The 26,886-nt window shown below is 44.7% G+C and overlaps 3 protein-coding genes and 1 non-coding gene across 4 annotated transcripts; 2 read left to right on the top strand and 2 right to left on the bottom strand.

The window, feature by feature from the left end:
• The first annotated feature begins 3,494 nt into the window (after nt 1–3,494).
• On the top strand, nt 3,495–7,414 carry LOC101786797 (protein trichome birefringence-like 28). The gene is made up of 5 exons (XM_004958740.3): nt 3,495–4,267; nt 4,735–4,915; nt 4,994–5,193; nt 5,313–5,498; nt 6,810–7,414. The coding sequence occupies exons 1-5, from the start codon at nt 3,732–3,734 to the stop codon at nt 7,183–7,185; spliced, it is 1,479 nt and encodes a 492-aa protein (XP_004958797.1). The 5' UTR covers nt 3,495–3,731; the 3' UTR covers nt 7,186–7,414.
• LOC101752649 (probable AMP deaminase) lies at nt 7,289–14,360 on the bottom strand. Its single transcript, XM_004958741.3, has 19 exons — nt 14,003–14,360; nt 13,227–13,408; nt 12,247–12,436; nt 11,725–11,903; nt 11,583–11,634; nt 11,348–11,475; nt 10,332–10,511; nt 10,147–10,214; nt 9,921–10,063; nt 9,759–9,820; nt 9,499–9,612; nt 9,206–9,346; nt 8,904–9,056; nt 8,666–8,719; nt 8,484–8,594; nt 8,218–8,391; nt 8,041–8,121; nt 7,824–7,922; nt 7,289–7,722 (listed from the first exon to the last, which is right to left on the bottom strand). The coding sequence occupies exons 1-19, from the start codon at nt 14,295–14,297 to the stop codon at nt 7,654–7,656; spliced, it is 2,475 nt and encodes an 824-aa protein (XP_004958798.1). The 5' UTR covers nt 14,298–14,360; the 3' UTR covers nt 7,289–7,653.
• Nucleotides 14,361–17,321: 2,961 nt separating this feature from the next.
• LOC101786128 (importin-11) lies at nt 17,322–26,146 on the bottom strand. The gene is made up of 23 exons (XM_012844134.2): nt 25,844–26,146; nt 25,613–25,722; nt 25,463–25,535; nt 25,297–25,358; nt 25,067–25,208; nt 24,407–24,625; nt 24,242–24,308; nt 23,471–23,876; nt 22,927–23,074; nt 22,680–22,840; nt 22,356–22,455; nt 22,171–22,245; nt 21,940–22,074; nt 21,543–21,635; nt 20,863–21,045; nt 20,676–20,780; nt 19,857–20,015; nt 19,423–19,467; nt 19,093–19,314; nt 18,584–18,690; nt 18,437–18,493; nt 18,255–18,339; nt 17,322–18,174 (listed from the first exon to the last, which is right to left on the bottom strand). Exons 1-23 carry the CDS (start codon nt 25,982–25,984, stop codon nt 18,010–18,012), a joined length of 3,060 nt encoding a protein of 1,019 aa, XP_012699588.1. The 5' UTR covers nt 25,985–26,146; the 3' UTR covers nt 17,322–18,009.
• Nucleotides 26,147–26,634: 488 nt separating this feature from the next.
• On the top strand, nt 26,635–26,706 carry TRNAH-GUG. Its single transcript has one exon. It is a non-coding gene; the product is annotated as a tRNA-His (tRNA).
• The last annotated feature ends 180 nt before the right edge of the window (nt 26,707–26,886 follow it).

The raw sequence follows: 26,886 nt of genomic DNA, 5'->3' as shown, positions 1-26,886 counted from the left end.
ATCGGGGCTCCGATGGCCCCCAAGCGCCGCACCCGACGACTCGGAGGAGCTCTGCCTCGACGGGGCCAAGAAGTCGGCCAAGACCGCTCCGCCGTCGCCGGAGGACGAGGGTTCCGAGAAGGAGCAGGACGCGGAGGCGTTGGAGTTGGAGGGGGGGAGCATCAAGTCCGGCGATGCCCGGCCTGTGAGGCATGCGCCGGCCGCCGCGGCTCCCAAGCCCAACGAGACGCCGAAGCCGCAGGGCCGCCGGACGGATGACCATGGCCGTCGGCTGTTTGAACTGTCTAATGTTCTCTGGGGCCACGTTGATGACGATGCATGATGTGCAGGTTGGTGCAACGTGTTTTGCTAGGGATACGGAGCTCGCTGAGGAGGTCAAAGCCTATGCCGAAAAGCACAGCTCTGGAAACTTGATCATGGCAGCATTCGCTACCATAGGTGATGATAACTTGATGCTATGTGCAAGAACCAAAGACTTGACGCGTTTAACCTCTTGATGTTATGTAGTTAGTCACTTACTACTTAGCCTGGGTACCAGTTTCTATGTATGGATGTAATTTTATGGATCGGTGTTTAGTTCAACATTTAACTTGCAACATCTATCTGTATAGTACACATCCCATTGTTTCCTAGCTTATTGCCATCCCCTAAGCATCCTGAAGTTACAATCGATTGATTCCAGCCTTATGGATAGGTGAGATGTAGTAGATCAATACATTGTCATCATGTGGCAATCAAAAAGTTAATTTAACGCCAATGGTTCCAACTAAGGTCATTCTTGTGCTAAAAACTATTCCTTGTGAATCGAAGTTGTGGGCGGATGTAGAGTAGGAGCTGCACCTGCATCTGTGCTGTGTTAGCCGCTTGTTGATACATCCATACCAACATTTTCGTATTGGGTTTTGAGGAACGCCCCCACGTCGCTCTCAGGGGTGGCTCGGGCGGCAAACCCGATCCCTTGCCACCGCCTCAACCTCCAACCCTCCGCCTTGCCTGTTGCCGCCGCCTGAGCTCGTTAACAGAAGCCCGTGGGTGGGCTATGAGGGTGGCGACGGGGCTTCTTTGTTGGCTCGGGGTGTGACTCGGTCAGATCTAGGGCACGGTGCCAGTGAGGAGATGCCCACGGGTGCAGGTGGCGGAGGCGGGATGGGCCCGACGTGCGGCATGGAAGCGGCAACGCGGAGGCGTGGCGGTGCAGCGCGCGTCTTGGGTGGCTCGCAGCGGGCGTGGCCATTCCGGAACCCTGAGGGAGCTCGCCGGCGCAGGCGGCCTTCTACAGCGGTAAGGGCAGGGGGCCACGGATCCGGCGCTGTTTTGGCCGGATCCGGTGGCCACGTGTCCGGGGCACCCGTGCGTGGAAGTGGAGGTGGCGGCGATGCGGCGTGCCAGGATTAGCGACGGTCCGGGGCTGTGAGGGCGTCGGCCGAGGCCCTGGGGGCGCGGCGCGCTGGGCGTGGGTCGGAGGCGAGACGTGCCGGCTGCGTGTGGTGGGATGGCGGCGGCTAGCTAGATCTGGGCTGGTGCTTCATGGCGGTCAACGAGGCGCTTCTACATGGTAGCTCCTGTGTCTTCAATTGTGGCGGCGTGGTACCACGGCGGGGGTGGCTTGTGCAAGGCGTGCCAACGACGCCATGGAGGCGCGGCAGGGACACCTGGCACGGGAGCGCACTGGCGGCACCAAGGTGGTGCCGTGAGCGTTGTCATGCCACCTCTTCTCGGCTGAGGAGTTGCGGAGGCAGTGACGGGAGAGGGAGGCGTCTGGGCGCCGGTGGGGGCTCGCGTGGCGAGGCACGTGTGTAAGGTGGTGACGCCCTGAGGAGGCGCCCGATGACGCATGATGGTGAGGCGGTGCGGCGGTGGCTGCGTGCGAGGAGCGGAGGTCGAGTGGAGGCGCATCTGGGCGGTGAGCGCAGTGGAGGTGGAGATATGGCGGCGTGGTGCGTGGAGGTGCGGCGGCGACGCTGCCCCAAATGGGCTGCCATGACTGTGGTCCGGGAGTGCCGAGCCGTGAGCGTGCAACAAGGGGTTGGGATGCTCCGAGCGAAAGCTCTCACCGGCGTTCTTGCTGGTGGAGATGACGGTGGCACTCTAGGGCGTCGTTTTTCCCATTGGGGGCGTCATGTTTGAGCTACAACCTTGCTGCACGGGGTCCTCTGGGTGAAAATCTTGTACATATCCTGAACGAGCGACGGCGGTGCCATTGGCATCGTGCCCTCCTTGGAAACGTCGTCTCTAGAGACCCATCTCGGTTTTGTGGCATTGCTGGTCCATTGGTCATGGGCGGCTGCAGCTAGTGTGCGGCAATTCCACCGCGTGGCAAGTTGGTCGGGTGTTGCTGAGGTCACGTGGAGGCGATCGCAGTTATGGTGGCGGCCAGGGGTTGTTGCATTGTTATCGGTTTTGGCTGCTTGCAGTGGACCGCGGTGGCTGGCGTTGCTTGGCAACGGTCAATGCGGTGTAGGACTGCGTCGGAGAATGGCACTTGCGGCAACGGCATCGTGAGATAACTAGGCTTGTAGCGGACCGCGACGGGTTGCTCAGTTTGGCTGGGCTATCCGGTGTGGTACATCGTCGGAAGACGGCGCAAGCAACTTTTCTGGCTTGCTGACACCTGCGGCGGCGGCTTGGTTGATTGATGGAGATCTTGTGGAGTGGGGCAACATTGCTCACCACTCTGACGGCGACAAGAGAAACGGATCCGTGACGTGGAATACTGTGGCGGGCATAGCGAGCCCCCCGTGCGCGGTGTTTCTTTGAGGTGACGAGAGCGAGGTGGAGTCCAACGGCGGATATGGTGAGGCCCCCGCACATTGTGTTATCGTGGTGGCGACTGCGAGAGATCCGGATTCGGTGATATCACTCTATCAGATGGAGTGTGGTGTTGCAGCTGCACTACAGTGGAGGGTCCCGCATGGCGTTGGCCTTCTCGGTGCGGTGCAATCTGTTTCTATTGGTTCCCTGTCGACGCAGGGGTCTGGAGGTTTCGGCGACTACATGAGCGTAAATGTTGGTGGGTGTTGTGGAAAGGCTTCGGCTCTGCTGCAGCTGTCGGGCACGTGAGATGTGTTGAGTTCGGCACGTGACCGGTCGATGTGTTGTTAAGTTGAGTTAAGCACGATAGCGTGGTGTGGCATGTGTTGATGATCCAATCCAACCTGCCGGTATTTGTGTTGTTTTTTCATTTGTTGTTTTCGCTCCCCACATTTTCATTTTGGACTTGCATCATGAAGTACGCTGTACAAACACACTATGAGTAGTAGTGCGTACATCACTGTGGACTGAACAGTGTCCGTCTCCAAGTTCATCTTCGTTCCAACTCCCGAGACTGGGGATGGCATTGGCAATTTGGCATGGAAATTCATGAATGAATGAATGAATGAATTTTAGAAGAGCGAGCGAGGGCGGTAGCAGGCAGGTGGGGGTGGAGTCGCGTGGCCCACCTCTGATCTCCGTAGGAGTAGAAAATTCATCCCACCACCCACCCCACCCAGTTGTTGCCTGGGTTGGGACTCCGTCTTCCTTGTCGTCTCCCTCCGTCCCTTCCCCGGCCGCCGCCTCCTCCTCCTCCTCCTCCTCCCCCTCCCCCATTCCATTATTTCCATCCATCAGCAACACCCAGCACAGCCAATCAATTTCCCCTTTGGGATCCTCTCTCTATATATACTGGAGTGGCTAGTCAAAACCAATCCAATTCGGCTTTGGTTTCTCAGCTGCAGAGCAGACGGGCGGCGATGCAGCACCGGCGCAAGCCCGCATCCGCTGCGGCGCCGGCCGTCACCAAGCCGCCGCCCTCTCGCAGGCCCACCGCGCCGCTGTCGCTCGCGGGCCTCGTCGTCGCCATCTTCCTGGTGGCCGTCTTCCTCTACAACGACGACGCCGTCAAGCCCACCGAGACCGTCGCAGTCGCGGGGCGGGCGAGGTCTCCGGACCTGCGGGTCCTGCACCAACAACACGACGAGGACGTGGAGGTGGAGGACCAGGTCGTGAGGGATGGGGACGCCAACCACAAGCAAGCACAGACGGAGGACAAGCAAGCAGAGACGACGGAGGAGAAGCACCAACAACAACAGGTGGTGGTGCGGCTGCCGGCGGGTTGCGATCTGTACCAGGGGCGGTGGACGTACGACGCGGCCGGGGAGCGGTCGCCGCTGTACCGGGAGTCGGAGTGCGAGTTCCTGACGGAGCAGGTGACGTGCATGCGAAACGGCCGCCGCGACGACTCCTACCAGAAGTGGAGGTGGCAGCCCCACGGATGCGACCTGCCCAGGTACCTACCAGCCATTTCGTTGCTTTTTCTGATTGATTGATTCACTGGTTGGTTTGTTTGCTACGCTTGGTTGCTTGGATTAATGGAGCAGCATTCTGTTTTCGAATTCGGTTTGGTTTCCTCACAAGACTATGCATGTGCTTGCTTGCTTGACCAAGAACTAAGCTCGATATTGCTATCCAAATTGCAAATTTCAAATTCGTTGTTTCATTCTTCGATGATTTGATTGATGAAATGCACATGATCGATCGAGAGAAGAAGTTTTGCAATGATTTTGGGATCCCTATGCTGCTGCACAAGTGCTAGATCCAGCCTCGTATACTACTCCGTGCACATGCCGCGGAATTAGGACTAGGAATGTTACAGATCCCTGGTGGCCACCGACACTTGATTTTCCCTCTAGTAGCCTGGTAGTATGCAGTAAATAATAGTATAATACTGTATATAAAAAGTAATAAATCATGCAGGTTTGACGCGTCGCTGCTTCTGGAGCGGCTGCGGAACAAGCGGCTCATGTTCGTGGGGGACTCGCTCAACCGCAATCAGTGGGAGTCCATGGTGTGCCTGGTGCAGTCCGTCGTGCCCACGGGCCAAAAGACGCTGCAAAAGTTCGTCAACAACGGATCGCTCAACGTCTTCACCGCGCACGTACGTTATGGTTTGCTTGTCAATTTCGCAGCAGCAGCAGCAGCAGCAATGCTAACAAAAAAAGGAATGCGCGCGCAGGAGTACAACGCCACCGTGGAGTTCTACTGGGCGCCCTTCCTGGTCCAGTCCAACTCGGACGACCCCCAGGTGCACAGCGTCATGGACCGTGTCATCGCCTGGCGCGCCATCGCCAAGCACGCCAACAACTGGAAGGGCGTCGACTACCTCATCTTCAACACCTACATCTGGTGGCTCAACACCTTCGAGATGAAAGTCCTGTGAGTTTTTTTTTTATTTCTCTTCAGCTCTGCCCTTGCTGTGCTGCATTGCTGTCCAGTGGCATTTCGAAGGAGATGATGACGACGCTTGCATTGCATATTTGCATATGATTCGGCAGAAAAGGAAGTGGTGCTCTGAGGAATCATAACAAGGGAGCAGCAGGAGGGTGGAGCAAGTACGCTCTGGTGGACCGGCCGGTGGCGTACCGGGAGGTGCTCAAGACGTGGGCAAAGTGGGTGGACCGCCACATCGACCCCAACCGAACCACTGTCTTCTTCATGGGCATGTCGCCCAACCACATCACGTACGTCTCTTCATCTTCTTCTGCTAATGTAATTTCCACCGTGAGCGAGAGCCATTCATTGATCGAGCTGAGCTAGCTTGGCCGCCGATCGATATAGTCTAGGCGAGAGGGAAGGGAGGGAGGATTCTCCGATCCAGCCAGAGTTTGACCATCCATATGTAGTGGGTGGAAGAAACTTCCAAGAGCAAGAGGGAAAGAAAAACTTGTTTTGGACATTTGACAGCTAAAGGGATGAACATAAAATAAAATAAAATCCGTCTAGATCAACAACAAGTAAAGTAATTCTGCGCTCTGGACAGCTGGTAGCCACAGCTCTGTTCGAGTGACTGGGACTGCCTGAGAAACACAAAGGCAGGCTTGGTAGCTGGATGCATGTGATCTGACTGCGTCCTAGACCGGATCAGAATTGCCCACGCATGCTCAACTAGTACTAGGTGCTAAATTTTAGTACTAGTTGCTAAACTTTAGTTGCTAAACTTTAGTAGTGTCACCTCGGCGCATCTGAGGAGGACTAAATATGAGCTAATTATAAAACTAATTGCAGAACTCCTGAGCTAATTCGCGAGATGAATCTATTAAGCCTAATTAATCCACCATTATCAAATGGTTACTGTAGCACCACATTGTTAAATTATGGACTAATTAGACTTAATAGATTCATCGCGAATTAGACTTCATCTGTGTAATTAGTTTTGTAATTAGCCTATATTTAATACTTCTAATTAGTACAAATATCCGATGTGACAGGTGCTAAATTTTAGCTGGCCGAACACCCTCGTAGTCGCTGACACACATATCTGTTTGTTTATGCTCTTTATCTATTTATGTTCTTTATGCGAACAGCGACTGGGTGATGCATCCATGATCAGTTCCTGCCAAGCCAGGTGGTCACCCTCCCACCCTACCTACCTGTTGCCAATGCACCCTGCCTCTACAATACAAATCCCATGTCGCAGCCACGTATGTGTCTGTACGTAGGTGTCGCATCCTCATCAGCCAAGGTAGCACTAGTGTTTTGCCGGAACAAAATCCAGCCTATACTACTAGGAGCAGCTTTATTGTCTTTTCCTTGGCTTTTTGGTTGGCAAGCGTTGCTTTCATTCGATTCTCTACTGCCTCTGCTTGAAAGAGAGATGATGAAAGGGAGGCTAGGGAATCCAGTCACGATGCAAAAAGCGCAAGAGGATTCCATCAAAGAAGAAAACAAGATGCCCTCCCCTTGTTTCTTTGTTTCCGGGGCATGCTGCATGCCATGCTGGCTCTGATTCCATAAAAGTTAATAATAACGCTGGATGATGCATTGCGTTGCAGGCCTTGGGCTTGGGGCAACGGCGGCGGCATCAAGTGCGCCATGGAGACGCAGCCGATCGTGAACCGGACGGAGCCCCTCAACATCGGCACGGACTGGCGGCTGCACGGCGTGGCGCGCGGGGTGCTGGCGCGGCACCTCCGCCGCGTCCCCGTCCACCTCGTCGACATCACCGCCCTCTCCGAGCTCCGCAAGGACGCCCACACCTCCGTGCACACGCTGCGCCAGGGGAAGCTGCTCACCCCGGAGCAGCAGGCAGACCCCAAGACCTACGCAGACTGCATCCACTGGTGCCTCCCGGGACTGCCAGACACATGGAACCACTTCATCTACGCCCGCATCGTCTCCGCTCCTCCTCTTCCCCCCACATCCCACTAGCTAAAGCTTCTAGTTTCCCTTCACCATTCACTCTACTCTGCCTAGCTGCTAGTTCTTCTTTCTGTAAAGTAGCAAGTAATTAACAATTCTTTTGTTAGAGAAAGAAACAACCACCGCAGCACGTAAAACGTAACAGGTACATACACAAACCGACGCACCAATATAATTACGTACATCGAATCCAACAAGGTCACATTCCAATAATGTAACTTCTAACTTTCTTATTCAATGTGCTACCACCTTCAGTGTCACACCGGACCAAGTATCTAGGAGGCCTTGGGGCTATCATCGCATGATCCTATTCAGCCACTCTGCGGGTAAGCAACGGAAAGTAGGATCAGCTCGACACCTTTTTCTCCTCCCTTGCAACCCCGGGCAGGCTGCACAGACTTGCTTCTTCTAGCAAGGTTTCCAACCATGGAACTATGCGCCAGTCTGGACAGGATGCCAAGGCATCAGAGTAAATCTTCACCGGTCAATTTCTTCCGGTAGTTTGACATTTCTTAAATGTATTAGCTCCATTTCTTCTTTCCAAATCTGCAACCGTAGTACCAACAATATTATAAACAGATACAGCCTAACTTACAAGAACCATTGGCAAGACATATATCATATAAACATAAAAAAGGGGTGCATACCGTGTGTCGAAATTCAACCCTGATGTGAGGAACATTTGTCTGGTGAATGTCATTGCCCTCAGGACCCCTTCTGTAGTAGTTTCTCCCGATCCAGTGAGACTAAAAAAGACAATGTTAGAGCTCTTATAAAGAGGCGGAGAAGAAGATGGTGAATCCACCACCCAAGATCCCAGAATGACAAGCAAAACAAACTAACATATAAATGAGCAACTTATACCTTCAGCCTGTGAGAGAAACCGGACTGGTACACAGAATTCCTAGCAATTTCACACAAGTCACATGAACTCAATTTCCAAAGCTGCCAAGAATAACAAGTATCAGCAGGCATGATAAGATAAGCAGGCATAAAACAAAACATCACAGATAGAGGCAGGGATGGAGGAAGGGACGCTACCGAAGCAGCGATACTGTATTCTTCAACCAAAGGTTCCTTCGTCAGGTGAATTTGTAAAGGGTCATCAGTTGAGAGAGATACGTTAAGTCCTCTTAAGAAAAATGTAGGGAAAGGATTCCGGTGATAGTCAATAAACAACGAGTTGTTACTTAAAGGAGACATTGCGAGACCAATCTGAATACAGCCAAAAAGAAGAAAATTAGTTTCTCTCAAGGGACCATACGAATCAAATGGATGTTCAATCACTAGAAAATACCATCACTAACCTGAGCAAGATAGTACAGGTACTGAAGAACAGGGGATTTCCTAAGATTAACCCCATGAGCAATGTTATGAGAAGTAAGAAATGCTGCAGCAAGATGGTCAATATCGCCAGCCTGAAGATAACAGATATCAGGTCAATATGTTCAAGTTCAATCTGGAGATGTGATCTGTGTTACTCATATACCTCGCCACAGTGTGGACGGAGTTTGATTGTTGTCATGCCCTTGGACTCACGAAGCTGCTCGTACCAGAAAAAGAAATAAAAAATCAAATCAACCAGTGTGATGTACCAGATGAATTGTGAAAGGGAAGCTAGAATTTATGAAAAATAAAATTCACACTTAAAACTTCATTTCTGCAGAGGATTTTCCGTGCTATTTTCATTAACTGAGCACAGGCAGATTTCCATGCAAACTGTTTACCTTGTTCAGTGTGTACAGATTGGCATAACAATAGTACACATAATATGCATAGGCTGGGTTGAAAACATTAGTCCATTGCTCAGGTGTTGGCATATGTTTTGTTGGGCGTCTTTCTGGTTTGCTTTCATCATCCACCAAATCCAACCCAACAACCTGAAGAATATAAGCACAAAAATGATAATTATAGCTGCATCCTCAGCCCTCAAGAAAACGAATATGATGCAAATGGTCCCTTTCGAAATAGGGGAAACAATAAGGTTGAAACCACCCATTCGGCGGATTATACAAGTATTTACACTAACCTGTTCTAAGAAAACGTGCAGCTGAGGATGCGAAGCAGGGTCAATAGTTACTTCGTAAAGAGGGAGAAAAATATTGTCAAGAAGGTTTTGGAACGAATTGATTGTGCCCATCTCTCTGTATATGTTGTATATCCGAGGAATCTGCAGAGAAAAATGAAACAATATTTAGTGCAGCTATCTTGGTAAAAACAAAAAATAAAACACATAAACTGTATTCTTGTTCCATTGGTGTTAGCCATAGTTTAATATTTGGTCAATAAACACACTTGGACTCAAGAAGGGGGGCTATCAACCTGAATTAACCAAACAACATTCTCACTGTATAATTCATTGTTCACTATCCAACTTGCCATCTGGTCCCATTCACTTTTCTTCCTCCCATAGATAGATATCCGATACTCAGCCATCTGATGAAAGTAGTTACAAGAGTCATTAGCTGGGCCCATTTTAGAAGAACGAATTGCTAAAATCCATAGCATAGCATCCTAGAAAGATTACTAAAATAAGAACCAGTTCCATTACTTACAAAACAAGTTATGAAAAGATAACACACCTGATATTTACTTGCTTCAAGGTCAGAAAACACTTCTTTTGTGAGCTCAGCAAGGAAGCGACCTGTCCATGTGCAAATCACACTCACCATGAGCTGAATCCAGCACATAAATAATAGCTTCACCATAGCTGAGATGTACTCATCAAGACAAAATATTTGCACCTTGAATAAGATTATCCTGTTTTAAGAAGATCTCCCTCAGGCGAGATTGGCCACACGGATTGTATTTTAGATTGAACTTGTCAAAACGATGAAATGTGCTCTTATCAGCATGGACATCTAAGAGATCAACATTGAGGTCATACCTGGCAGAGATGTCAATGGGTTACTTAAAAGTTAGTAATCAAAAGATGCATACAAGCAAAATCATATATAGAAATTCAGTTACCCAGTCAAGTCCAAACTCTCAAAAACCTCCTTAAGAGTCAAATAGGTACCATCTCTAAAGATTACAACCTGCAAAAAAAAAATTGGAGCGAAGTCAAATGCAGAACAACCCAGATCTCAGGTCAAGAATTATTAGATTCCACCCGAGACAATAACAGGAGTTCAGAAAAGAAAAGGTAGATGCACCTCGTCAGGTTCCTTCCTCAACTTTGACTTGATAAATCTCAACAAATGCTTCTGGTTCATGCATGCCGAGTGATGAACGTGAGTATCAACCTTCCGAACATTGTAGAAGTCCCGGTGTGGTGCAGCTTTCTGAGCAAGCAGTTCTCTATCCGCATTGACCATCAGATGAAGATTAAATTTCTGACAAATCCACAAGAGTGAACATAAGAAGGAGCAAATATAAAATGGTGCACGCACTATTACCATTTATTCAGTAAGATTTATGAATCAGCCTATCTTGAAAACCTGATCTGGAACACATTCACTATATGCCAGATTGCCAGCAACCGCAACAAGATTCATGAACCAAGCTAGCTTATATGTTATACTGATGCATATTCTTACTAGCTTGTAATGTTATACTGATGCATACTCTTAGTAGCCAAACTTGTAATCTTGTTGTTGCTTTTTCTTAGTACTCCCTCTGTCCTACGTTCAACTTTTTCAAAAGTCAAATCTTTTTAACTTTGACCAACAATATCTCTAAAAATAATTTATTTCAAATAGAAAAAGTTACATATTATAATAGTTGGTTTCATGATAAATCAACTAACATTATTTTTATGTTATTAGTCTCTATGATTATTTCTCTATTCGCAGTCAAAGATGAGAAGATTTGACTTTGAAAAAGTCTAAACGTAGCTATATTCTGGGACGGAGGGAGTAGCTCCATAGCTTGCATCTTTCTAATATTTTGCCCTTGTTCTTTTAAAGGCTCTCACTGTGACGCACTCCTCACAGTTTTTGGTCAAAAATACTAAACCACAGTGGCACAGGAGTTCTTTCTATGCCAGGTGCCAGAAAATACGTATGCAAAATGCATGCCAACATGGACCATCACATGCTTTCACGAAAAGGCTTGGTTGTCGCGACATTCCCATCACTAGATGTCTAGACTGAGTAGAGTAGTAGACTACATAGCATATACCCATGCAGAAGGAGCAGCGATAGAAAGAAAACAGTATGAATAGAATTACTTGCTCTAGAAGATTTAAACGGTGGTGGCACACAGTTCGAATATCCCCAGCAGCCAACACACGGAGGATGTAGTGCATATCAGTAAAGAAAGTAGTTGCATCAGCAACAGGATAGAGTCTTTCTTTAGCTGTAAAGACACAGAGAAAGGTGTGATGGTCAGTGTACCATAAACCGAGTCATCAATACATAAAGTTACATGTAGAAATAAAAAAGATGGAATTATTTGTTACTCACAATCTTTATTGGGGTATACATGAACGACACCATCAACCATCTCAAAATGGTGCTGAAAGATAGAAAATAATTAGGGAAAGAGAAAGTAGCTCAGATGAATTTATTTCTGGTCACATGCTCATATCTAAAGAACTGCACTTACTTCAGTTTTAGCCTGATGTTCATAATTGAAAGGATTTGGGTTAGGTTTTGGAGTACTAGGATCAGTTATAATCTCCTTCTCCCAAGGAGCAACTTCTTCTCTGAATATGTACCTCTCACGCAGCTCAAGACATTTCTGAAGAACTTTATATGCTTCAATTTCATCGGAAGAAGGAGTCTCTGAGGATGATAAAAGGGAGTGTAAGATTTTTGACACATATAAGCAAAGAACATATGCAACAGTAGGTTTCAAAGCAAGTTAGCATTCTGGTAAGTTCATGGAATGAAAAATACATTGCAACACCCAACCTCTTATTGAAAAGAAGTACCCTCCCTATCTTACCCCATGAACCAACACCAAACCAAAGAAAGAAAATGCTGGCATGTGGACATATGCAGAAAAAATAACAATCCCCGAAGCTGAACATGTTCTAAAAGAAAGGAAGACCCAATGAGCAAAGAAATACTGTTTTGCTTACAACAGACTGAATCAAATAGATAAAAGGGATAAAGTAGTCCATACCAACAGCTGTGATGTTGATCTTACTAAAGGTTTCATGTTCAGGCTCCTTTCGGAGTATATCAGCTGCTATTGGGTTAAGCTGGGGCACATGCAGACTACCAGTTGCACTATGGGATCTAATCATCTGTGTTGATGGTACTGCTTTTAACTCCCCATTCTGGCTTGTTTTATCTGGAAGGAGCTCTGATGCCTGAGCAATGGAACAAATAGGCAACAAATCACTGTTAGTCTATAAAAAAAGTAAGATACATTTGCAAGGAAAATAGAATACTTCCCAACACTCACAAAAAAAAGTAGGACTGCAACATAGGAGAAAATGTCACAACAAAATTGCAGAAGAAACACATAAAACAAAATTCAAGTTTTAGTGAAGCAATACTGGCTAACCATATTGAGAGAAAACAGAATAAATTACCATTTGTAATTCCATATGCAATTGGAAGTATACTTGGGAAAAAAATGAACAACGTAATCCTTTTTAACATTTGTTAATTACTAATTTGCAAGAATTACGATTTGTAATTCCATATGCAATTGGAAGTATATTTTGAAAAAAAATGAACAGTGTAAATCTATTTTTTTTACATTTGTTAATTACTAATTTGCAATAATCTACTCATGCTGTTGCAGCTTAGACCAGCCCCTAGGCAATAGACAGATGCGAGGATGGTCCATCTCTACATCATGCTGTAAATAACACATACATGGTAATCACTTGGTATGTGTTACTTGCAACATAGCTCAAGAAGCTTTACTTGATAATCTATATAACTTAAGCCAAGGCCTAAATACAGCGAGCTGAACCTCCCAGAACCGCATGTGGTTTAAGCCAGGTTGCATTTAGCTAAACAAAGTGCAACGTTTTAAGATCCTCAAATCAAACAATTTATGAAACTGATGGATACAATTTACACACTGATAGAAATATAACAAACACATTGGTTTGCTGGTTAGAGTAAGAAAAAACATCTGAGACTTACAACAGCACCATTTGAGGCCAAGTAAGCAGCATCATTCTTGGCATCTGGAACAAGATCCTCCTCCTCATCTGAATCTTCAATTCTCTCAAACGCACTGACACTAGGGACAGGGGACTTTGGTGTAGTCGGTCTAACAATAGCTCCAACTCTTTTAGTTGAACCTGGAGAAATTACTGGCCTACCTGATAGGTAAAGAAGTCCAACATTAGCAGGAGAACTGGACCAGCAATACAGCCATGCTAACCATGTCTTCATGAATGTTCCTAAGTGTGAAGACATCACTGCCACCTACTAAATAGTAAATAGATCCTGTTTTTCAGGTTTTCCCATGTGCTAATCAGGATGCTTTTGCAGGTTGCAGTACCCGCATCCATTGCTATAGCCACTTGAGGGGCCCAAAAAAGGTGTCATGGAGCTAGATACCATTCTGAGATGCCAACTTGCGAATGTCCTCAAATTTTCAGAGAAATTACCGACTCTTAGATGGTCAGCATAAACTACACCAGGACACCTCTAGTGAAACTTAATAGCCGCCAAAGGAGATCAACTGACAACACTCTCTCTGGATCAAACGACGCACGGAATGCAGCACAGTAACATTGAGCAAATCAAGCGATCGCGCAGATTGCACAAGCACATAGAAAAACACTTGGTGATGCTTAGCACGCTTTACTTCCCGACGTCGTACTACCGCGCCGATCGCATCACACATCACCACTACGAGGTGGAGCCTAGGAGGCAAAAACAAAACAAAACAGAGTGTGCGGGGGTCGTACCCTCTCGGCCGGTGTGGAGCGGCGGGAGCCCCGGCGGGATGGGCATGGTGCGGCGATCGTGGTCCCTGTGCGCCGGAGTGTGGTCTTGGTCCTCTTCGGCGTCCTCCAGATCGTAGTCGTGGGCTTCGCCGTCGGGGAGGAGGCGGGTGCGGCGGCGTTGGTCGCGGTCGAGGGAGCGGGCGAAGCGGAGGAGCTGGTCGAGGGTCTTGCGGTGCATGTAGTAGGCCGAGGCCGCGGCGAAGGAGGCGCCGACGAGCGCCGCGACGGCGAGGTGGAGGGCGTAGGGGGAGTCCATCGCGCCGCCGCCGCCGCCACCAAGCTGGCTGGGGTTTGGGCGAGTAGTTTGATGAGGGGCGCCGCCGAATGCTCGGGGGAAACCGGCGGGTGAGCTTTATACGACAGCAGGGGAGGTGGGTCACTCACTCGGTCGCTGATAGGTGGGGTCCGCTCTTTCTACGCAACGAATCTGTGTGTGGACATTCTCCGGGGTACCCTACCTCTTACTCCTACCTTGAAATTTAATTTATTCACCAACAATTTTAATTTCTCCTTTCTCCCAAAAAACATCTTTATTTTTTGGTCTAAAAATGAGCCTTGTTTTCCATGTTTAATTGAAGTTTAGTGAAAATAATTAAGTCTTTGAAGCAACTTTAGTTAAAATATAAATATTGAAAAATGCATGGCTAACTAAGAGGCACTCATGAACTGGAATTTTTGTTTGTCAAAGCATGAGATGGAACAGTTTTGAATGGGAAATTGAAAGAAGGTGTATAATAGTAGGGCCAAATGTAAGGATTGGGGAGAGGACAAGGGATACCTGACTACTCAAGGTGAAGATGAGAGTGACTTTGCTTTTGCTTGTACATTTGTCACAACCAGAGTGATCCAAATGAGATATGCCCTGAAACGTGTGTCGTTCAGCATCATTCGTGCAATTGGTTTGGGACAGACATGATCAACTTTTGGCAATTGGGAAGTGCCATAGTAGCATAATTCTAGGAAGATATGGAGCGAATAGTTCCTTTTTTAAAAAAAAAAGAGTTAAGTTATTCAGCTAGCTAGAGGACCGTTGAAGCTACGCATGCATCTTGGTAGCTGTTAGGCACAAGCCCAGTTGAAGGAAAAATATCTGGTTCGTGTAATAATACTCCAAGGACACACAAAAAAAATAGAGGTTAATAGTTACATAGCGTGTACCATCCAAGCACAAAGAAGTTTACCAAAAATATGCCCCAGAAAATGCAACGGGTAAAATCTCTTTGCTGGTCGGGCGTGTCAATTTGAAAGACCGAACCTTAGGGCTCTTTCAAATTAAACCTGTCATCCTAGACCGGATTACATATTTTCAAATATCTTCCACCTCGATTTGTGCAATCCGCGCGTCAAAACTAATCCTGCTTTTTATCCAACTTGGAAGGTAGCCATAACAAAATTTAAGCACATCAAATCTCGTCCTAGAACCGTGTTTTACATATTCTCATATATATATTTTCCACCTCGATTCGTGCATCCACTAGTAAAAAAATAAATGTGTGTTTGGTTGCTCGTACGAGCCTAGCTTGCACAAGTGGATCTATATAAACTCACAACGTTTGGTTGCTTGCATGAGCGGATGCAGCATGTGTGAGCGGATGCAAAAATACACTCTCATCTTGACCCAAATTAGTCGTATTCGCTCATGCAGTCTCGATGGATGCATTGCATATGTTTCGAACCCCAACATCAAGTCACGCGTGTAGGGTCACTTTACATCCACCCATACAATCAACCAAACATCTTCATAAGCCCATACAATCAACCAAACATCTTCATAAGATTCACTATATTCGCCAATGCAACCAACCAAACACCCTTATTTATATAGTCACAGCATGCCTTCAGCTTGCTTCTAATCATTCGGACGACGCAGCTCTACCAAATGCACCTCTCTGTTTGATCCCTCCGCGCATCTCATCGTCAAGACTCAAGACGTCAACCGCCTCTCCTTGTCCCGGCCGGCGGCCAGTACGTACCGAGCCAAGAGGCGGCTCCAGATGGGCCGTCGAGGAGGCCGTCAGGCGGGCCTACGAGATAGGACTGCTTGCTTGCGGAGCCGAACAACGCCGTGCTCAGCCTACCTGAGGCCGCTTGATCTGGTTGTGTGGGCCAGGGCTCAGTAGATGAACTTGGGCCATAATTTGTTCAGAATGCACATCAACTGATTTCAAGTGCGTTCGTGGGCCACGCAGTTCGGAGCCCAGTTCATTTACGATCCCGGGCCATAATTTGTTCAGAATGCACATCAACTGATTTTTTATTTATATATATATATTTTTTCGATTTTGGAGAAATATATGAAAAAATTGCAAAACTAGGCTATTATCGCCGGCCTAGCCAGCGGAAGGCCATACCGCTGGCCCAGCCAGCGACAAGGGTACATCCCTCCGCACCACACTTTCAAAAAATCATAACTAATTCATATCAACTCGGATGGAGATAAACTTTATATGAAACTTGTAGATATCGACGAGATCTATAATTTTGTAGTTAAATTTTTTTCCTTTAATGTTATATTGGTGCTCAAATAATCTACACAAGTTCAGATCTAAAATTCAATTTTTAGATTTGAAATTGGGCAGCACACTTTCAAAAAATGATAACTAATTCATATGAGCTCAGATAGAAATAAGTTTTATATGAAAATTGTAGCCCTCGACGAGATTTACAACTTTTTAGTTCAAACTGTTTTCATTTGGAGCCATTTAATTGCTGAAATAATCGACACAAGTTTCAGATCTAAAAATTGAATTTTAGATCTGAAATTTGTGTCGATTATTTGAGCACCAATATGATATTAAATGAAAAAAATTTTAACTACAAAGTTGTAGATCTCATCGAGTTTTATATAAAGTTTATCTTCATCCGAGTTGATATGAATTAATTATGATTTTTTAAAAGTGTGTTGCGGAGGGGTGTACCCCTTGTCGCCGGCTGGGCCGACGGTTAGGTCCTTCCGCCGGCCCAACCGCCGGCTGGGCCGACGATAATAGCTTAATTTTGTCATTTTTTCATCCGACTATATATTTCTGCAAAATAAAAATATATATATAAAAATAAAAAAAGTTCAACTGATTATGAGTGCGTTCGTGGGCCACGCAGTTCGGAGTCCAGTTCATTTACGATCCCGGGCCCAGACAACCAGATTAAGCACTTGTAAACCAACGCATCTCGTCTTTCCTGATGGAAGGAGGGTCAGACACCACAGATGCAAATACAAAGCAAACATTTGCAGGAAGAATCTCAAGCACAATAAAAGTGATGAATGCGTGACGCGTGATAGAAAAGGAAACGTAAAAACAAAACCACATTACATTCACCAGAGCAACACTATTCTCTCACACAACAATTTCCTTCTCAAACAACAGTTACAGCGTTACTAGCAGGATGAATGACTGGCCACGTTTTTGATTTTACTAGGAAGGAGAAGAAAAAATAAAGGAACCCACGACCACGAGTCAGCCATTTTGGAGGACAGCTTTAAAAACTCTGGCCATCCTCAGGACCGACCAACCCAACCAAACCCAATCCAATCCTCCTACACCACCCCACCAAGCAGTAACATGCCCCGGCCCCCAATCATGTGGCATCTCAATTCTCAACAGCAACCAGACCCCACGGTAACCCCCAAACAAGCCAAACTATCAGAAAAGAATAAACAGCCCCATACCACCTCTACATGCACGCACACTAGCTCCGCCACTCTACACTGCTGTAAGATCCCGCATTCAACAGCACGGTACATCACTGCTGGCCTGGAAAATGCGGCACATCAAATGGCAGCACCTGAAAAGGAGCAAGGACTATGTTACATACACCGAGGCATGCATGCCGCTAATTGTTCAAGTGCTCAATGCTTAGGTAGGTCATACTGTGTTTCTATCGCCTGGCACTAAACACCATGGTGGCCTCACGACGCACTGCATGTTCCTCAGAATAGTCCACCAAAGAATCAAGGAGCCATGCACATCTTATGCAGTATTCAGGGCCTGCTGGAGCTGAGCGAATGCTGATGGATGGATCCTGCTGATGGCAGCATTGAACGCTGCATCCCCATGGAGAGCTGCACATGCTTTCAAGTTCTCTCTTAGCACGTTCTCCAGCGATGCTTGTTTGATAGGATCTGAGTCCTTTACCTGGTCAAAGCAACTTTCAGAGTCAGTACCCTTACAGAGATGTATTTGGGAATGAACAGTTAAGAAAAGCATTGACATACTTGGCGCTTTCTCAACTCTTTGCTTGAAGTATTGGAATAACCTGAACCATCATTGCCTATCCAGGAAGAGCTTGTGATATCGCCACTGCAATTAATTATATCAAGCATTGCAGACAGGATAGAATCAGCCTCAAAGGTTTAAAAGAGCCAAAATCGTATTGAAATGGAGAACAAAAGGATACCTAGTATCATCGTCAGTCTTTACTTCACGGCTTCCTATAATGACAGTAGTGCATACACTGCATTAAATCATATAGCAGATTAGCATGTACCAAACTACCAACAAGGCAGACTTTAAGTTTTAGTTGAATACCAAAGAAACGTGTTACCTTAATATGTCATCAAGTTTGTCGATGACCTGAGGTACGTGTAAGGTCAGAACTACTGAAAGAGCCATTGCGTATTCCTTCTGCTGTACAGCATTCGCATCATCTACCTGTCCAGTGGCATAGTGCTTGTTAAAATTGTGATGCATAAACCACTGAGCTCTTTCAGAATTTAGAAGTTGTGCATGTCACAGCCAAAACATGTCATGATTATTAAAGTGAAGATGATATTTAGTATGTAATCATTCTATCACTAGACATGTGCGTGAGATTCCCTGAACAGAAATAGTTCCATTGGCAACATGAGTACATGACCAGGTCAAGATAAATGGAACCAAGAATAGGTTGATACATGGGTGCTATAAGCACACATCTAAGCCAAATGATGGGATTGAAAGAGCCTACATCATTAGCCACTAGAATCATGAGACAGCTCCAAGTGATGTAGGTGTGTCAATCTTTAGAACAAGGTGCTCAATTTACAAGTAACAGATCAGTAGTGGAGGATGTACCTTATCGATCCACATATCTACTAGAGAAATAAGCAGATTATTGTTCACAGCAATCCCTGCTTGTTGGATGCTTGCCAAAAGCGCAGACTCTGATAATAGTTGTGCTGAAAAGTTCGTGTTCATCACCAGAAGCCTGGCAAGAATCGCTCCAGAGGATGCACGGACAGTTGTCCTTGACGGGTTTTGCCCATCATCTTGACTCAACGATATGAAGATAAGTTTCTAGAAATTGTCATGAATGGACAAGTCAGAAAGGTGGGAATGAAAAAAAATGTAATGGAATACAGAATCATTTGAGTATCCCAGACACAAGGCCAACTCTAAAAGTACCTGAAGAGCACTGGATATCAATGGTGGAGCTTCCAGAGGAAAGATCTGCACCAAGAAGCTCTGATTACTCAGCCAAAAAAAAAAGGAAAAGAAAAGGAAAGAAATGAAAAGAAAGAAAGAAAAGAAAGAAATAAAAGAAACCTAACCGCAACAAGTTGAAATAGAGAAACATGTCTATACAAGTCAACTACATGGCATTATGGCCTGATAGGCAGATAAAATGGTCATGAATTTATTAACAGCGGATGACAAAGTAATCAAGCACTACATACTCTAGACCAATTCCTTGTAGTTCTAGCCAATGAAATTATGGTTACAATAAATTTAGTAAGGGGGGATATCTAGGCTCCCTCACATCAACATTGACCCAACTACAGCACCAGTGGAAGTTATTCAGGAAATCAAAGTTGCTTCACGAGGGAGAAAAATTGAACCTGAATAAGAAGATCAACAACAGGAAGTGCAGTGAGAAGTCCTTTGTCATTGACATTTCCAACAATAGCATCAACGATGGTCGCTAGACTTGCACCATGGCTTTTCAAAAATTCTGATCCACCAAAAATTGTGTAGTCCTCAATTATTTTGATTGCAACCTGCAAAATTGATAAATTTGAGAGCCAGCGCAAACAAAATATCTACACATCTGGAGACATGGCAATGGCATATAATAAAATAAACCTGTAAACTGAAATATAACTCAAGTAAAAATCTTAAACTGCAAATCGCATTCGCAGCAAGCAAGGATGCCCTTAGGATGAAGCTCCGCCTTCGCCGGATTAATTTATGGAATGATTATGAAGAATTTTGGTCTGGTGCCAAAATTTGATTGGTTCTTTCATTGCAGTTAATTAGGCCGAGATCAAAATAAATAAACATAATGGCACCAATCAAAACCAACGAACACTGTAAATAAACGTAATGGTAAGCTTAGCTGTTGGTAAATGATCTACTTGTCAGCTAGCTTACCATTTAAAACAAGAATAAACCAATTCAACATGTCTTTTGTGAATCACAAAGTAGATTAACTAAAATCCTACAAATAGTTACAGACAGGATTTACAGAACCCAAGTAATGCACCTCACCATATGCAGTAAAACAAACCAGCTTACACGGAGTTAAATTAGTTGCACATATGGTCTTATGACATTTTGAAACAGATAGTACTTCCAAAGATACAATTTTTATTCTGAAAGAAACAAAAGAGATTAAGAGAGGTATCCATTCTTCTTTTTCTAGGGGTGGGTGTTCTAACCTCCAGATGGTCAAAGCTTCTATTCATGATGCCCACAAGGTAAGGGAATAAATCCAGAAGTTGAGGTAAAATGGAAGGGGCATTTGAAAGCGTTGCTTCCCATAACTGCAGAATGAATTCTCAATATTAGAGATTTGTGCAAGCACATTTACTTGTGTGCATGCCAACTTGGCTAAGAATCACTTACCAGAACACTGTCCTCAAGAAGATTAAGAGCATCAGGGCTGTCAATATTAATACCACTTTGGAGGATAGGAATAAGCACGTGGTAAGAAAGAGGTGACTGGAATCCAAGCGAAGAAACAAAAGTTCTCAGAGCTGTTAGCAATTGAATCTGTAGCAAGCTTTCACCCGCAGATTCGTCCCATATCTGGAAAATGAAAACAAAATTAGGCAACTAATGAACCTGAAGCACAAAGGAAAATCATCACGTTATATGGATATTGAACGGATAAACTCCCCTACCAGTCTTTTTTTTTTATTAGAATGCCCTCACCAACGGTTGGTATTGTGATGCTATATTATTTGGATGAAAAAACAAAAGAACAGGCACTAATTTTCTTACCACCTCTCCTTGATAACAGATACTATGAAGGGCAAATCTAATATAATGGAATGCTGTAATATTTGTACATCTTCTATGACAGACGGCAACAGATGTTGAAACTGTGATGCATTAACCAAAGCATGTTGCCTGCAATGTTCGCATTTTATCTCCCTTCTAGTGCAACATTTAGCTAATGCTAATGAGGGTATGTAAAAACCACTATGCACAGCTTGCCAACGTGGAATCTATGTCCTTATTACTCTATAAATATAGTACAGCAAAAAGGAAACGGGTTGTTTATCCCACTAAAATCTTTGTACCATCTGGAAAAATTGTGATAGTTGACTCGCAAATGGAATAATCTTGTCTCCAGCATGTTCAAGAAGAACTGAAATGAAGTTCAACACTTGCACCTACAAACAAATAGACAAGAATTAGGTGACAGAGGCAGGGAGGGGAAAACTTGAAAGTTCATGAAAATAGAAATACAAGTTTTAGTGTGCGACAAATACATGCTACCAAAAAAGAGCGTCATGTAACCATTCATTGCTTCCTGATAGTCAATACTATGCTGAGTTTAAATGACTATTAAAAATCCTGACTAACTTTTACTTGGCATGGTATTAACTAATAGAACAATATGAAGTTTAAATGGGTAAAGGGGCATCAGGTTAAAAATAATCTGAAGGAGAAAAAATGTAATGTTGATATACAAACCTTTGAATCAAATTCTTGAACGTCTTCTATCAACTTGAAACTCATTGTCCAACATGTGGGAAGACACTCAAACAAATCTAGTTCAGAAAAACTGGATTCTTGAAAAAGATAGCACAGAGAAGAGCATGCTGCTAGCTGAAGTTAAACAGGATGAATAAGTAATTAAAACAATAGTCGTACAGGTACACACTCATAACGCCAAGGGATCACAGAGGCAGAAGTAGAACATACCCTAACAGCTATATCATTATCCTGCAGCAATCCAACCAAAGCGTGGTAGACCAATTTCCGAGTGTCACCCTTGATCTACAGAGCAACAAATGTTAGACACTAAAAAAATAGTAAGCCTACACACTGTGCAGAAATAAAACTGTATCACATTTCGCTTTTCTGAAATAATATTAAATAAAATGAACCTCAGAAATCCATTGCCCAAGTAGCAATGCAATTTTCCTACGAATGATACGCATATTGGGGTGACGATTTGAAACTTCAATAGATAGAGATCCATGGAACCTGAAGAAATGAGGGGGGAAACCAATGAAAAACAGTGATTTAGAATCCATTATGACCATTGATTGTTCAATAATGCTTAGTCAATAAGCTCGCGCGAGAACGCAAGATAGTAACCTATAATCATGTACTAAGAGAATGTGCGAACAGCTCCACAAAGACTGGTATTATTTTCACTAAAATAACTCGTAAAAATTAGATCAACATTTAGTTGCTCTTGAACTTACCATTCATTAAAATTGAGGTAGTTTGAAAGTTCATAATAAACATGCCCAGCAGCAGTATATGCGGCATCCTTTAAAAGCATTCCAGCAGTAACATCAGTTTCTTGTGGTGGAGAAACAGCCATAGCTTCACGAAGAACAGAAACAACTACTGGAGCTAGTAGCTGACACAACACATGATTTTATGAGCATTAAAGCATTCAATAGACTCATAGCCACAAGTCCACAACGAACATTTAAATGTGCACACCTCTCGATACTTCTCGAAGATAACAATGAACAGGGCTTCAGCACATGGCCGTTTTTTCTCAGTCCACTGAACCAAATTCTGCTCATGGTGAAAGGACTCAGGATTCTCTGACCACTCTTCCAAATCTTTTGATGTGTAAATGAAGTATCTGCACAAGAATTGGAAACTCTCAATGTGATATGAAAGCACACTATGAATATGAAAGCAAATGAAAGCACACTATGAGTGAAAAAAAAGATCATCCAGTCTCAAGAGTGAATGTGTATAGATGTAATGTGAACAATAGAAAATTTACAAAATAGGTACCATTCAACATAGCCTGTTCTACTGGTATTATACAACAGATGGGTTCATTGAGCAGGGCATGGTGCACCAATGAAAAGAGTGAAATGTAATTGCATTTTAGGCCAAATGGCTTGCTCAATTGCTTGTTCAGAACTAACGCATATTTTTCTCAGTTGGCAACAAGAGATAAGTCGTATCATTATCTTACTTCAACTTGACAAGATTCACTGTATGCTTCCCATAGAATAAAAATAACTACCTCCTTACTAAAATGTTGCAAAGCAACACGACTCGGTCACCAGGTAAAACGACCTTCAGCATGTCACTAGCCACTGCAGCAAAGTTTTTCTTCCTTTGCTCCAGACTTAAAGGCTGTGCATTTTCATTGATCACCCGCCCTGTGGGACTTGGTCTGTATTCTTTGCACTCCAATACTGATTTAACCAAAACCATGCTTTGTATAAGAAACTCCTCAAAAGATGTGCCAGCCTGTTCAGAATTCGTAATCATGTTTAAGCAGAAGTCAACTGTAGCTGGAAGCACAGTTTCGTGAACAAAAGAATATGGATGTCTGCCTTGCAAGGTAACAAGGACTTTCATCAACTTAATGCATGATCTTTTTGCAAAGTCCCATAGTTTAGCTTGCTTGTCTTTAAAGGAGTCATCTGTAAAGTAAAAACAACAGTGAACAATTTACTTGTGTGATCCAAAAAAGAGGTTAACAAGGGCTATTTACACACAAGACTACAATATTAATCTCTGATTTTTCTGGATATTATAATCGTAAGGACAATAGCATCTTCAAAATAGTAGATTAAATAGCCAAGTCAAATAGCTATGCAAGACAATGAAAAGATATCACAAAACAATAATGCCTAAGTTTAGATATATTATCTAGTTGCGCATCATAATTTGATGAAGTCAAAGAATGGCCAGAGCAATTCCTGGGTATCAGAATAGCTGCCCAGTGAAACTACAAAGGAAAAAGGGTGCAAGTCAGGAAAGAATACAAGTAAAATATGCAACTTACAATATGGAAGAAGGGATTTAATGGCTGTCAAAACTGCTGGACAAACTTCCCTGACCTGCCAGACATCCTACAAAGCACAACAGCTAGTTGCAGATCTTGCTTCTGGAACAGATCATGAACATTCAGTAGTGGTAAGACTATGAACAGAAGAGATAATCTGCGTACCTGTGCAGTTCTCGAGTCACTAGCATAGCCTGAAAAAATTAATTGTCGGACAATCTTTAAGCAGAGCAACCAACGGTCACATATCAAAATAAGGTCATTTGATTGCTCCAAAATGGAATCTATGTCATTTCGCTGCGAGAGCATAGAAAGATTCTGTAATATAGTCTGCACATCGCTCTTCCAAAGGTTCCATGTGTAGTCAAACAAGTGGCCAGTGATCTGTATAGAAAACAAGATGTGTAAGAACATCTCATGCTGCTTAATTTGCGAACAATATTTCAAAGTAAATATATTATTACAATGTATAGGAATATCAAATACAAGCAGCAATAATTCACACTTTAAGAGAACGGTGGCACATAGTGGATGCTATGGGATACGGAAGATGCGTTTATTGATCAGTTGAAGAACAACTTGACAATAGTGGAAGTCTCACATTATAGCAATCCACCCTGCTAATCCCCTGAGATGCCTTGATGAGCTCAAAGAACAGATTTAACATGCATTTGCTATGCCGTGCATTATGGGGCGTCGCAACAAGAATTATGAAACCAGCACCCCCCCCCCCCCCAAAAAAAAAAAAGAATAACATTGAATGAAACACAAGCACATCTGAGCAGCGATACACATGGATAAGTGGTTTGTGCAAAATGAAGTCACCTCTGCATAATTCTTCTGATCCACAGCAAGCCGTTTAGTTGAAAGCTCCTTTAAAGTTCGAAACAGGACCATAAAGACACGATGTGAAGCAAGAACATCGGCAGACTGCAGTTGTTGTGCCAATACAGAGAGAAGGTCTGGCCTGAATGACATGATGTGAGGAACCATTGTGGACTTGAACGGCAAATTCAACTATGTGCAAGATAGCTGACAGTGTCATGAATACTTACCACTCTTTTGGGTAATCCAAGCGAGCAATCTTGGAGATTAGTACAGCTAGCTGCAGTGCAATCTACATTGCAGTATTTAGAAAATATAGTGTCATCAATACGCATGGTATGTGTTTACAGTGATATGACTGAAACAGGATGCATATACGTATTATCTAGTGCACACCTGGCTATTCTCCTCACGGATATTTAGCAAGAGATTTTTCCGAAGATGGTCCTTCTCCTCATTGCTAATTCCACTGCACCAAGGAGAATCAATCAATCGTTCAGAATTAATTAACGTGAGAGAGAGAGAGAGAGAGGTGCCGGGGCTGACTAGGAATCGCGGCGATGCCGCCAGTAGCGGTTGATGCTGTTCTTAAAATAGACCGTGGCGAGCAGGCGGACATCCTGGCGACAAGCCAATCCCCTTGCGGAGATGATCTCCTGCGAAGCAGCAAAGCAGGGAGAGAATGAGGGCGCAGGGAGTGCAGATCGGAGAGGCGGAAGCCCTAGAGGAAGGCAGGATGCGATGCGATGTGCGGGTGGAGGAGGTGGAATGGATTACCAGGAGGCAGGAGCAGAAGCCGGGGCGGGCCTCGCACTGCGCGAGAGCTGCCTCCGCGGGCCGGCGCGCGGCCTCGTCGGCGCTGAGCGAGTTGACGAGGACGGTGTACATGGTGGGCACATCGCCGGCGGAGAGCGCCATCCCGCGGCGCCCAGAACGGCGGGTGATGGGGGCGGTGGAGGAGGCGGCAGCGATAGTAGGAAGAGGCGGCGGCGGCGGCGGCGGCGCGGGGCGATCGGAGAAGATGTCCGGGGCCAAATGGAGGACGAGGTTTTGCAATGCAAATGTGCAACGCAAGAGAGATGAAAAAGGAACGGAGGGATGGCCAAATGGGACTCCCTTTTTCTTTTGTTTTTCCTGGATGATTGAAACACTCAAATTTTTATGCTCTCTTCAAAATCACAACGAATTTATTTTTATGCTCTGTGTTTGTCTGCAAATCTTTGGGAAAAAAACAGCCAAATTATATAGCGCCTTCGGAATTGACGAGCGACTTGTTTTATACTCGCTTCTTTATCATGTAGTATCACTACGTTTCAAATTGTAGGTTGTTTTGACTTTTCTAAGCTCATAGATATTATTATGCATTTAGACATACACTGTATTTAGGAGGGGCTGCAGGCTCTACCGAGAATTTTCTTCCTCAAGCATTGACAGACAATGCAGCCATATTTATTTTGTGCGTGATTATCTGCACAAGTAAATTCATCCGTAGTGGAATTGGGAACTGTGGGTTATTAAAGTCTGTAACTTACAGTACTTATATTTTTAACACAACGCTCTCTCAAAAAGTGGCTGTAGTTTAGTGGTGAGAATTCCACGTTGTGGCCGTGGAGACCTGGGCTCGAATCCCAGCAGCCACAATGGATTTTCCTTTTTTCTGTTTATCCAGCAGGCTGCAGTTGGGCTAAGCCCACTCTATTTTTTTTTCCCTCTACAGCATTTTGCATTATTTATTTTTTTTGCCTCTCTCGTCAGTGGTCAGGCAAAATCACATGGTGTAGCTCGATTATAATCCTTGTGTACTCATCTTGCATGCTAAT

The sequence above is a fragment of the Setaria italica genome, chromosome II (assembly GCF_000263155.2).
Source record: "Setaria italica strain Yugu1 chromosome II, Setaria_italica_v2.0, whole genome shotgun sequence".
NCBI classification, from domain to species: domain Eukaryota; kingdom Viridiplantae; phylum Streptophyta; class Magnoliopsida; order Poales; family Poaceae; genus Setaria; species Setaria italica.
Note: the sequence above shows the minus strand (reverse complement) of the source record. Positions and strands in the feature narration are given on the sequence as shown.

What these genes read in the sequence shown, in the direction of transcription:
- LOC101786128 (XM_012844134.2), bottom strand. Translation starts at nt 25,984, where the DNA reads ATGGCGCTCTCCGCCGGCGATGTGCCCACCATGTACACCGTCCTCGTC. An exon ending in TTGTTGATCTTCTTATTCAG is followed by an intron (nt 19,468 to 19,856) that starts GTTCAATTTTTC and finishes TTCTTGGTGCAG; the next exon opens with ATCTTTCCTCTGGAAGCTCC. An exon ending in AAGACTGACGATGATACTAG is followed by an intron (nt 18,340 to 18,436) that starts GTATCCTTTTGT and finishes AATTAATTGCAG; the next exon opens with TGGCGATATCACAAGCTCTT.
- LOC101752649 (XM_004958741.3), bottom strand. Translation starts at nt 14,297, where the DNA reads ATGGACTCCCCCTACGCCCTCCACCTCGCCGTCGCGGCGCTCGTCGGC. An exon ending in ATGTTGTTTGGTTAATTCAG is followed by an intron (nt 9,347 to 9,498) that starts GTTGATAGCCCC and finishes TTTTCTCTGCAG; the next exon opens with ATTCCTCGGATATACAACAT. An exon ending in GGGTTGAATTTCGACACACG is followed by an intron (nt 7,723 to 7,823) that starts GTATGCACCCCT and finishes CTACGGTTGCAG; the next exon opens with ATTTGGAAAGAAGAAATGGA.
- LOC101786797 (XM_004958740.3), top strand. Translation starts at nt 3,732, where the DNA reads ATGCAGCACCGGCGCAAGCCCGCATCCGCTGCGGCGCCGGCCGTCACC. An exon ending in TCAACGTCTTCACCGCGCAC is followed by an intron (nt 4,916 to 4,993) that starts GTACGTTATGGT and finishes ATGCGCGCGCAG; the next exon opens with GAGTACAACGCCACCGTGGA. An exon ending in ATGTCGCCCAACCACATCAC is followed by an intron (nt 5,499 to 6,809) that starts GTACGTCTCTTC and finishes ATTGCGTTGCAG; the next exon opens with GCCTTGGGCTTGGGGCAACG.